Genomic DNA, 12,455 nt, shown 5'->3' with positions numbered 1-12,455 from the left:
TCTGAAGACATATTTGTAATAATTTCTTCCTCTACTGACAACACATTAGCATCTTAGATGCATTTTGCAATATTGTTTAGTCTTAGTTTACAATTGTCTGACATTCAAAGATATCCGAAGCTTGAAAAAGATGATGTGAGAGTTTGAGGAAGTTATTGGAAATAAAACTCCTGAAGATGATGCATTTATACGTGAGAGATGCTAAGAGTGTCACAGGGGCAGAGGTGGCCCCTGCCTGCATCTGACTTGTTATTTGACTCTCCTTCAGCTCCTGAACACCCACCGCCAAGATGTCCTGCCAGCAGAGCCAGCAGCAGTGCCAGCCCCCTCCCAAGTGCACCCCCAAGTGCCCTCCCAAGTGCCCCGCCCCTAAGTGTCCCCCAAAGTGTCCCCCTAAGTGCCCTCCAGTCTCTTCCTGCTGCAGTGTCAGCTCCGGAGGCTGCTGTGGCTCCAGCTCTGGGGGCTGCTGCAGCTCTGGGGGAGGTGGCTGCTGCCTGAGCCACCATAGGCGCCGCAGGTCCCACTGCCACAGACCCCAGAGCTCTGACTGCTGCAGCCAGCCATCGGGGGGCTCCAGTTGCTGCGGAAGGGGCAGCGGCCAGCATTCTGGAGGCTGTTGCTGAAGTGGACCTTGACTTCCTCTTCCTTCCGATTCTGCCTGAATAGCTGAGAGGTTCCAGCAAAAGCTTGAAGTCTTGCCTGGAGAATCCCTCTGGCCTGGTGTCAGGAAACCCAAAATCTTTCTCCTTAATGGCGTTCAGAGATTTTCTTCTGCATATCCATGGCTTCCCTGGGAACGCCAAAGCACACACCTAGTTCCTGCGCAGCTCACACTGCTGTATCCTGCTGCCTAAACTGAAGAAATAAAGTCCAGAATCTGCTCCCCAACTTGTTACTAGCCTGCTTGATTTTCCCGTTTGTGTCATGCTTGTTCTGCTCCCCTGTGTCTGCTGGTGGCTGCTGAGGCCTTGGTGGACAGGGGATGGGGAAAGGGTTCAGGAGGAAAAAGCTTGCATTTTTGTGTGTTTTGTGTTTTTTCTTCTTTCTGTGTTTTCCTTTTAAACCAAGGGCCTGAGGTAGTTTTAAGAAGCATTGTTCTTTCAACTTCTGGTTCCTTTCGTGTTTGTAACTGTGTCCCTTAGGCATGGCCAGGAGGCCGAATTCATCCTCCTTCTCACTGTCACCTCTTCACCCTTGTGTTCCTCGGTCCCCACTCCTTCCACTAACAATCTCCCCGGACTCCTCCTTCAGATTGTATGTACACGTAGTAGACATATAAATATAAGTGTGTGTATGTGTATATATACACATATATTTTCATATACACAGATTATATGGAATAAATCTTTAATTTTTAAATCTAAATCACTTTTATTGATGCATAATTTTCACACAATAAAACTCCTTTTTAAAATATGCGATTCAATTAGTTTTACCAAATGTATACACTCTTGTAACCACAATTACTAGGAACACTCTAAAACTGTAGTTGATTATTTATTAATCATTATTTGCAGTAAGGTTTAAAAATAGGCTATAAGTTTATAGATTTATTTCTGGATTTTCTGTTTTGTTTTTTTGGTCCATACGTCTGTTTTTATGCCAGTACTATACTGTTTTGGTTAGTATAACTTTGTAGTATAATTTGAAATCAGGTAACATGATGCCTTCAGCTTTATTCTTTTTTGCTCAGGACCACTTTCGCTATTTGGAGTCTTCTAGGGTTCCATAAAAATGTTAAGCCTTTTTTTTCTGTTGTATTAATCAGGGTTCTCCAGAGGGACAGAACTAATAGGATATATGTATACATGAAAGGGAGTTTATTAGGGCAAATTGGCTCACATGGTATTTCAACAGAGATTGCACTGAATCTGTATATTGCTTTGAATACTGCAGACTTTTTAACAATATTAATTCTTCCAGTTCATGAGGCTGAGACACCTTTCCATTTGTTTGTGTCTTCTATTTCTTTCATCAGTGCTTTTAGCTTTTGTTGTAGTTCTTTCACTTCTTTCGTTAAATTTATTTCTGGCTATTTTATTTTTTGTGGCTATTATAAATGAGATTGTTTTCTTGATTTCTTTTTCAGATAGATTTCTATAAGGGTCTAGAAACACTGCTGATTTTTGTATGTTGATTTTGTATCCTGCCACTTTGCTAAATTTATCAGTTCTAAGAGTTTCTTGGTGGAGTCTTTAGTTTTTCTAAATATAGTATCACATTATCTGCAAAAAGGATAACTTGACTTCTTCCTTTCAAATCTGGATGCCATTTATCTCTTTTCCTTGGCTAATTACTCTGGCTAGGACTTCTACCCTATGCTGAATTAAAGTGGTGAAAGTGGGCATCCTTGTCTTCTTTTGCACTTAATAGAGAGCCTTTCCATTTTTCTTCATTCAGTATGGTATTAGGTGTGGGTTTTATCATGTTGAGGCATGTTCCTTCTACAGGTAATGTCTTGAAGGTTTTTAACCACCAAGAGATGCTGAATTTTATTGAATGCTTTTTCAGCATCTATTGACAAAACTTAAACTAGACCAAGAAGAAAAGAGAGAAGCCCCAGAAAAATAAAATCAGATAAAAAATGAAACATAATAACTTATATCACCACAATATAAAGGATAATTAGAGACTTATGAACAACTGTACACAGACAAATTGGAAAACCTAGAAAAAAACAGAAAAATTACTGGACAACCCACCGAGATCAAACCATAAAGAAATACAGAACCTGAACAGACCTATAATGAGGAATGAGATTAAAGCAGTAATAAAAAGTTTCCCATCAAGAAAACTCCCCAGACCTGATATATTCCTTACTGGATTCTACCAAACATTTAAAGAAGAACTAATTCTGATTCTACTCAAACTACTTCCAAAAATTGAAGAACACCAAACACTTCTAAACTCATTCTACAAGGCCAGAATCACCCTGATATCAAAACCAAACAGACACACTAGAAAAAGAAAACTACAGGCCAATATCTCTGATGAACATAGATGCAAAAATACTCAACAAAATGCTAGCAAACAGAATTCAACACTACCCTAAAAAAATTATTCACCATGATCAAGTGGGATTCATCCCAGAAATGCAAGAATGGTTCAACGTATGCAAATAAATAGGCATAATGCATCAAATCAGCAGCATCAAGGCTGAATAATATTCCCTCTGCTATACAGTATATATATTCAGAATCTTTAAAATTCACTCATCCACTGAGAGACATTTAGGTTGTTTCCAGATCTTGGTTATTGCTAATAATGCTGAAATAACGCTGGGAGTACAGATATCTCTGGAAAATACTGATTTTATTTCCAGAAGTGGAGTTAGTAGATCATGAAGTAGTTTTATTTTCTTTTTAGGAAATTCCATATGGTTTTACATAATGGCTGTACCAATTTATATTTCCACCAACAGTGTACAATAATTCCCTTTTTGCCACATCCTTGCCAACACTTGTTATATTTCATCCTTCTGATAATAGCCATTTTAACAGGCATGAAGTGATATCTCATCGTGGTTCAGATTTGCATTTCCCTGATGATTAGTGAGATTGAGCACCTTTTCTGTACACCTGTTGGACATTTGTATGTCTTTTGAGAAATAGCTATTCAGTCTTTTGCTCATTTTTAAATTGGGTTGTTTGATTGTTGCCATTCAGTTGTATGAGTTCCTTCATGTATAATTATTAAGTTTGTCAAGATGAGAAAGCAAAACAAGATCACTAGTTTCCTTGGTGCTGGCTCTGATGCAGAGAGATAAAAATATAACTCCACTTTAACTATCGTATTTCCAGTTAGATCTCAGTAATGTTTCCTTCCATCCCATGTTATGAAAAAATGTTGATGATGTAAAAGACAAATGCCTTGACCCTCAGAAAATCAATGCTTTGCTGATCAACATGTCTGTATTGACCTGAAATCTAGGCTATGATTTCTCAAAGCCAAGACTTAATTTCCAGACTTTCTGATACAACCATGTTGCCGACTCATCACCTACATCCAAGTCAGGTCAGTTGAGGGCTTGGAGTTGCCCGGCATGAAGGCAGAGGCATGGACCAGATGGCATCCCAGCCCCATCATCCTAGATACCAGGAGTTGAACTTCTGAGTAGACCTGCCATTGTGACAACCTGGGAATCAATGTCCTGACCACTCCCCCATTACTAAGCCCTTTGGAACAATCTGGGCAGGAGAACAAACGTCATACCCAGGAGAGATGGTGGCAGACCTCTCAGGGTGATGTGGCCCACACACCTCAATGAGCCTGTCTCAGAGTGTGTCTCCTATGAGGGTGGCCTGAGTCATAAGGAATAGCTGTTTATAAACTGTAAAGCCAATGCTAATACCAATGAGAGGATTTAAAATCATTAAACATCCATTGTGCGCATAGCCCTGTGTTGAATAATTGAGGTAAAGAAATATGAAACACCCAAGGCAGGCCATCAAAGAATTTACTATTATGTCATTAGAGTGATACGCCACAGGAAGGGAAAAAAATTGGGATTGAGCCACTCTGTCCTAGAAGGGTAGAGACCATGGCTTGCATTGCAGAGAGAAGCATAATTGAGGTACAGAAAATAATCCAGTTCAGCTTCAGGTCATTTCTGAGAGTACATGACAAAGACTTAAATGAGAGGGAGCACACAAAGTCTTATTTCACTGCAGGAATTTGGACATTTACCCTTAAACAGTGTGCAGTCCTGAACAAGACTTTACTAATGATTGAGTCTTAATTATTTATGGAGATGAACAAGTCTTTTCCTGAATCTCACACTGGAACAGCATCAAGGAGGCCCTTTTATCCTGGCCTTGGGCTGTGCCCCTGATGGGTGAGGCAGCACCTGGGCATAAGAGGACCTGCCTGTTGTCACCCACGTGGGTTGTATGATCAGGTGATAAACCAGCAGCTTCTCACCTGCCTCCCTCCACAGAAGATCAGAATAGCTCCCATTAGTGCCACCTCATTTTTCTTGGAGCTGTCTTAGACCTTTTTCTTGGAGTTTTTTCTCCTAGCCCTCTTTTTCTATATCCCTGATGGTATCATTTAAGCTAAAATTTTACAGAAGTCTTTTAACGTCCCTGATGTGTCCCAGATTGTGTGTGTGTGTGCGCACGCGCGTGTGCGTGCGTGTGCAAATACATGTCTATACCATCACAGTTACAAGCCTGGTAGGAGTCAGACACACCTGGGACAGAATCCCGGTTCTGTCACTTATTAGCTGTGTTACTTCTGAAAATCCCCAATTATCTCATCCTCTGTTTCCTGAAATTTCAAATGAAGATAATAAAGATTAGTCTCCAGGATGTCGTGAGGATCAATGAAGTTGTAGGAGAAAATGCATGTTAAAGTTCCTGTAACACAGTGAACCCTTGTATGAAACACCTGTCTATCAATAATTTAAAGGGAAAGAATACTTTTTGAGATGGTCCAAGTCTCAGGCACTATGTGGAGTGAAGGACCCCATGGAAAAGAGTTCCCTAGTGGGGGAGGCTGGAAGACCTGAAAAAAAACAGGAGGACTTGAAATACAATGGGAAAGTTTTAGTATTATTGCTTTGTTTCGACACGAACAAAAGTTTTTGTGTGAAGGTCTATTTAAAAACATTTTTAGGAGATTAAGATTTACTAATGTCAATTTGGTATATAACAGGTGTTTCTTTCATATCTTGAGGGCAATATTATTTAAAAAATGAACTAATTAGATGAAAGCAAATCAGACTAGGGAGTAATCGTGTGAAAAAGTTATCTTTTCAAGAAGTGTCCAAAACAATTCTCCAGAACATGTGATGGGGTGGAAATGGCCACAGTAATACCAATATCCAGGTCATAATGGGTATAGAGAATCAATATCTGAGATATGTATATGGACATAGGCATAGATAGATATAGAAGTAGATATAGACATCGATATATAATCAGCCTTGTTCTATTATTACCGTACCATGTATCTCAAGATGCGTGGCCTTCCCTGAAGTTACACTGCCTCACTTCTCTAGGGTTTCTCCATGCTTCTAATCTTCATTGGAATCCAAAAATGATCTTTCCACGCCATCCCGCACTCCAGAAATAATTACCCCTAACCATTAAGAAAATCTCATCCAGAGCTCTGCACTGTGTTCAGGATCAAGGTCAATGTCCATTGAGTGACATTCAACGCTCTGTGCATAGGACTCTGTACAATTCCTCTAATTTATGCTTTGCTAAGCAGGACTGCGTATTAGCTATACTTTGAAGATGGCTCTTCCTACTTTGTCTCTATGTTTTATTCCAATATATTTTTTCTTTCTGAGACACTGTTCAAGTCTCACTTGCTTCATTTTCCTTTTTTATTTTTGACGTACCTCATGAACCAAGTTTTAATGAAACTTTGGACAGCACAATTTGTGACTTATATTGTGTAGTCCCCATCAGCTACTAGTACAAGGTCATGGCCACATGGGTGGTTAAAACTTTTTAAATCCCGACAGCAGCATTAGCGGTGGGGTTTCATGGGAGGTATGAATGGTAAGCCTTAGAAAAGAAGTTGGAAACACTTTCTGTTAAGTCTTAAATGTAATACTTAAGAAGCACGCACATTTTTCTATAGAGAGTCACGGGCAAATTGAGAAATATGGTATAGGGATTGTGTTCTGGAATAAAGTGTAGATAATTTAATGAAGACAGAAAAGGAAGAAAGCAACAAGATTTGATGGAAGGTTAATAGAAAAGCAACTTTTACTTGCAAATGTGCCTGGAACTAAACTTATTGCAGAAGTAGTCAGTGGGAAAACTGTATTTTCAAAATATATTCATGGGTTTTGTTCTCTTTTATTTCATTTGTTTATTTATTATATTTTTCTTTTTTGTCCAGGTATATACATGCAAGCGTGTGCATGTTTGTGTGTGCACCTGGAGATGTGCAGAAGTGTGTGTTTTTGCATGTGATGTGTGTGTACACACACATATGTGCGTGAGGGAGGAAGGATGTTGGTGGGGCTGGGTCAGGAGGAGCAGACTGCACTCACAGAGAAAGAGAAGCATAGAGAGACTGGTCAGGCCCCTGAAGGGGACCAAACACAAAGAAGCTGTGTTTATAAGAGACACTTCAGACTTGGTCAGAAGCGATGCTGCTTCAGACCAGTTGACATAGGACAGACAGAGTTGGGAGCAATGGTCCCTTCCCACTCCTGCCCCCATTAACCCCAATTCACTCCAGAGTGCCCCACTGTCCCCTGAGATTCCAAGGCCACCACCTGCAGAGGACAGGGTGAGGAGAACAAGAGCCACTCAAGGAGAATAGGGTCCTCATAGAATAAGACACTGAGCGGATTCCTTGTTTCATTGCTTTAATCAGCAGATGCACACAGCAAACAGCATGGAGTGAGCTAGGGGCTTAGACAGAGGGTGGGAGGGTAGCCACAAAGGTGAAATCCAAGGCCAGTGAATGGAGATCCAAGAAAGGATCTGAGTTTCTGGGCTCCAGAGAGAAGATATGGTCTTGGCAAGTTCAGAGCTTTCCCTTGGACCTGTGAGCCTCTCAGGCAAGCCTAGGAGGAGAAGGGGGATGTCCGTGGCAGTTTGCTGTCCTGGATTCCACTCTTCTAGGCTCAGGGTCCATTTCAGCAGCAGCCTCCAGAGTGCTGGCCACTGCCCCCTCCACAGCAGCTGGAGCCCCCTGAGGGCTGGCTGCAGCAGCCAGAGCTCTGGGGTCTGTGGCAGTGGGACCTGCGGCGCCTGTGGTGGCTCAGACAGCAGCCACCTCCCCCAGAACTGCAGCAGCCCCCAGAGCTGGAGCCACAGCAGCCTCCAGAGCTGACACTGCAGCAGGAAGAGACTGGAGGGCACTTAGGGGGACACTTTGGGGGACACTTCTGGGTGGGACACTTGGGAGGGCACTTGGGGGTGCACTTGGGAGGGGGCTGGCACTGCTGCTGGCTCTGCTGGCAGGACATGTCAGTGGTGGGTGTTCAGGAGCTGAAAGAGAGTCAAATAGCAAGTTAGACCCAGGCAGAGGCCACTGCTGCCTATTCTTGTCCTTTCCACATTGTTTCTATTTCCTTTATTTTGATGAACTATTTAAATGCCATGGTAAATCATTAATCGCTGAAAATTTTGTTATTTCTTGTAGTTTGGAAAATGCTCTTACACTGTATCTTTTGGGTTCACAATTTCATCTTAAGACAGTCAAGAATTACTATATCCTTTACAAAGAAGGAAACTGAGGCAGTAAGCCATATGAAAAAACATCTGTCAAGATTAAACATTTAGTAAATTATAGGAAGCAATTTTTCTCGTGTCATATAAAACTCTGAAACTGTCCAGTGTGGAAACCTGGGAATATAAATATTTTCTTGGGAAAAGATAAAGAAGGATTATCTCTTGGAGTAACTTCCTAGGAGACTTTGTCTTGTAAAAAACCTGCGAATGTACAATTGTAAATGGTTTTGGAGACAGGCTGGTCTCACAGGCCCCCTTTGTTAAGGAAGATGCTGAAGAACAGTATTTTTGATGCATAGAGGGGGTTTGAACTCAGATACCCTGGCTCTAGGCTGGTGCACTGCCATATTCATCACACAAAGGCCTCACAGTAACATCTTGGCACAGTGATCCTCAGCTTGCTATGTCTAACTACTTAAAGAGATTCTCAATTCCAATTTGAATCTAGAGATAAGTGGGTTTCAAAGAGCCCTAAAAGATCCATTAATTACGTCAACTCCACTGATTGAGAGCTACTATCTCCAGCTCAAATTTACAAGGAGTGTCAGAGTTTTGCTCTGAAAAGTAAGTGTCCTGTTTGAAGTTGTTCTAGCGGAGACTGTTTGCCTGGGTTTCAACTCCCTCTGTCCTTAAAACTCAGCCAGCTGAAGCACAAAGACAGAGCCATCTAATTCTTATTTGTGTTACTAGTTGGCCCTCTCCCTGCCTCCTCTGCACACCCTCCTTCAATCTTTCTGAGGTCTTGACTTCTATCCAGATGGATCTCAGCCCTCAAGGCCCTGCCCAGCCTCCCCTCCTGCCTAGGACTGAGCAACCCTCTGTGGAAGCCCCAGCTCCTATTCTCAAAGGACACTTACCAGTGTCACAGGCAGCACAGGGTCCTTCAACACCTCAGGAGGTGAGTGGATGGGGTGCTCAGGCCCAGAGCCCTTTTATCCTGGCCTGGGCTCTGCCTCCAGCTGTGAGACAGGGCCTGGGCATGAGAGGACCTGCCTTCTGACACCCACATGGGTTCTGAGGCAGGTGGTGACTGGCAGCTCCTCACTTGCTTTCCTCCATGGGGCTCAGAAAAGCTGCTCCCAGCTTGGACTATGGCCACTTAGAAATAGAAATGGAGTGGGAAAATCCCTACCATCATTTCCTGTCTTGATCTCCGTGGAGAATACTTAAGCTGTTTGGTTTTGGAGCTTGAGTTCTCTGTTTTGTTAACTTCCAAATCTTACCTCTGTGGCTCTGGGCAACCTGGCTTAACTCAAGTTTCATAGAATCCTCCAACCCTCAACTATTTTATAGCTCTGTGTGTGCGTGTGTGTCTGTGTGTGTGTGTGTGAGAGAGAGAAGGACTGTGTGTGTGTGTGTGTGTGTGTGTGTGTGTGTGTGTGTGTGTGTGTTTCTGTATTACAGCCATTAGGTAACTGGTTAAAGAGTCAGACCTAGAGAGAAACCTGATTCTGCCACTTATTACCCGCATTACCTTATGAAAAACATTAATACCTCATCATTCTTGTTCTCAGTTTATCAACTCTGTAATAGAGATAATATAAAAATAATTGTCCAGGGATGTCTGAGAGTCAATGAAATAATGCAAAGGAAGTTTCTGTTGGAGAGTTTATAACATGTCATTTTCCCTAAACAAATGCCAATGCATTAATATTTTCAAATTACACCTGCTTTCTAAGGAGAGATGATAGCCTCCAGCTCCATCCGTGTTTCTGCAAAGGACATGATCTTATTCTTTTTTATGGCTGCATACTATTCCATGGTATATGTGTACCACATTTTCTTTATCCAGTCTACCAATGATAGGTATTTAGGTTGATTCCATGTCTTTGCTATTGTGAATAGTGCTGGAGTGAACATACACATTCATATGTCATTATGGTAGAACAATTTATATTCATTTGGGTAACCCTCCTTCTTCAACATCCAGGCTTTATTCCATGACCTATGCATTTCTAAAACAGTGCCATTCAACTGTAACTTTGTTATGAGTCTTAGTTTTCAAATATGACTACGATAAACTATGCTTGATTCTGCAGGTTGGTTCTAATATTTATGTACCCCTCAACAGTTTCTAAAACACAGGTGGACTCCATAGGTAAGCAATTTAAAAATGAATTGATTACTATTAGCATCATCTTTAGTTTGTGTATGACGTAAGCCGTCATCATTGGAATTCTCACTCTGAGACATTTACATTACAGTATACTAGCCTTATCACCCTGCAGAAGTCTACCACTGAATTACCTGGCTATGGTTCATGTTGTTCCAAAGAATGTATTTAATAATGGAGTAGTCAAGATACTGATTACTCAGCTTACACTGGCCGTTCTGAGCCAGAAGCCCAGCCCATGCATTCCAAGGATGATGAGGATTAGAAGCTATTCTGTCCGTGACTCTGATACCACAAAGGGTAGCACCCAAACTGTCAACTAATCTGGCATGGATTGGGTTAATAAGGTAGCAATATGATGTAACATCGTGAGTATTGTTTCCTTATGTTTGGTGTTAGATTTCAATAGCATTTGAAATTTATTGAATTTGGTACCTTTTTAATGCTAACAATATGCACTAGCAAAGGAGTGACTTTCTGAAAGTACACTTGTATGTGGTCAGACTCTCATATCACAAGAGATAGGTTGGAAGAATGCTGAGACCCAGTAAAAATTAACTTAGACTCAGTAGATCTTACTCTGTGTCCCAGAGCCAGCACCATACGTCAGTGATTTGTAATTTATTTCCTTCCTCTGCAACCCCTGCATAGAGTAGTAACAATAAACTGATACTCCAAAATTATTAGAAGAATATACAGAATATCTAATTATTTCTTTATAAGTAATTGGATAAAATATGTAAGCATGAAAAAACTTGATAAATCTCATCACATAATGAAAGAAATACTATATGTCAGAAAGCATAATTTTAAAAGATGAAAAATATAAATAACCAGCTGAGAAAAAGTAAAGTACATAAGTAAGGAATCATATTAAAATCTATGATAAATAGTAAGTCTTTACAACTTTATAGAAAAGAAATAAGGCTATCTACAAATGAGTGGGCAAAGTGCATGAACAAACAGCTTGGAAAGAAATACAAGTGACCAATACATTTTGAAATTTGTTATTTCATATTTGCATATACAAACAACCAAAGACTTGTATATAAAACAAGGATAGTCTTTCAAGGATGAAGTCTGAGTTTGCCACTGAATTGCCTGGCTGTGGCTCATGTTGTTCCAAACAATGTATTTAATGCGAGAGTAGTTAAGATATTGGTTACTCACCTTACATTAGTAGTTCTGATCTAGAAGCACAGCCCATCCATTTCAAGGATGATAAGGATTAGAAGATATTCCTTTATATTGAACTAGAAGAAACTGAAAATCAATAACAAAACAGTATTGCTGAAGATGATAGGAAATGAGTCTTATAAATTGGAATAATAATGAAAATTCAGATGAAATTTGGTGACCCATTACTCAACAAATAATAATTTTCTGTATACAAATCAAAATTTTAAATGTACATACTTTTTATCCAAGAGTTGTACTTCCAAGAATTTAACTTAAAGAGGAAAACTTTGAGAAAGAAGATATACAGACAAGAATGATTACTACAGAAAATTAAAATAACATTAAGAGTTAGAAAAGTTGCAAGATGTAAGAATAAATTTATATTAACCAGCAACAAGTAATTCAAAAATATTTTTAAAATTGCCATTTAAAATAGCAAAATTACATAAAGTCTAACATACAATTTTAATGTAAAATACATTTGATAAAATGAGAAGATTATTAAATAGCATTACAGAATATCATAATAAAGAGTTATACCATATATATGGGTGAGTAGAAAAAAATTATAATAAAATATAATAATTTTTCATGAATTAATGCATATTCTCAATGATGTTTTCATCAAAATTCTAATGATGATTTGTTTTGCTTCATCTTCATTGTGTGGGATGTGACAAACTGACTCTAATATTTATATAAAATAACAAAGGTTTAGTAATCACCAAAACAATCTTAAGGAATGATGGAACCTGTGTGATTTAGATATCACAATTGATTATACACCTATGATAATTAAGGCAGCAGATGTTCTCAGAGGTGCTGACAAATTGACAATGACAAGAATTGTTCACTCAATTATAAATCTACAGAAATGTGAAAAATTGATTCTGACCCATAGGTATTTCAGATGAGTGGGGGGAAATGGAAAATTTGATTACAATACTAAGACAATTGGTTAT

The 12,455-nt window shown here is 39.8% G+C and overlaps 1 protein-coding gene across 2 annotated transcripts; it reads right to left on the bottom strand.

Annotated features, from left to right (window-relative positions):
* Nucleotides 1-7,313: 7,313 nt before the first annotated feature.
* On the bottom strand, nucleotides 7,314-9,109 carry LOC144337728 (late cornified envelope protein 1A). 2 transcript variants are annotated; one of them, XM_077984675.1, is made up of 2 exons: nucleotides 9,059-9,109; nucleotides 7,314-7,958 (listed from the first exon to the last, which is right to left on the bottom strand). In XM_077984675.1, exon 2 carries the CDS (start codon nucleotides 7,934-7,936, stop codon nucleotides 7,604-7,606), a length of 333 nt encoding a protein of 110 aa, XP_077840801.1. In that variant the 5' UTR covers nucleotides 7,937-7,958; nucleotides 9,059-9,109; the 3' UTR covers nucleotides 7,314-7,603. The 2 variants fall into 2 exon arrangements, with proteins under 2 accessions (XP_077840801.1, XP_077840806.1); XM_077984680.1 differs by lacking the exon at nucleotides 9,059-9,109 and having other exon boundaries at nucleotides 7,314-7,802; nucleotides 7,893-7,958.
* Between the last annotated feature and the right edge of the window lie 3,346 nt (nucleotides 9,110-12,455).

Source organism: Macaca mulatta, chromosome 1 (assembly GCF_049350105.2).
Source record: "Macaca mulatta isolate MMU2019108-1 chromosome 1, T2T-MMU8v2.0, whole genome shotgun sequence".
Classification (NCBI taxonomy): Eukaryota; Metazoa; Chordata; class Mammalia; order Primates; family Cercopithecidae; genus Macaca; species Macaca mulatta.
The sequence above is the reverse complement of the archived record's forward strand: the minus strand, read 5'-3'. Positions and strand labels throughout refer to the sequence as shown.

Bases quoted from the DNA above. Each gene is read 5' to 3' on its own strand.
- LOC144337728 (XM_077984675.1), bottom strand. From the start codon at position 7,936: ATGTCCTGCCAGCAGAGCCAGCAGCAGTGCCAGCCCCCTCCCAAGTGC.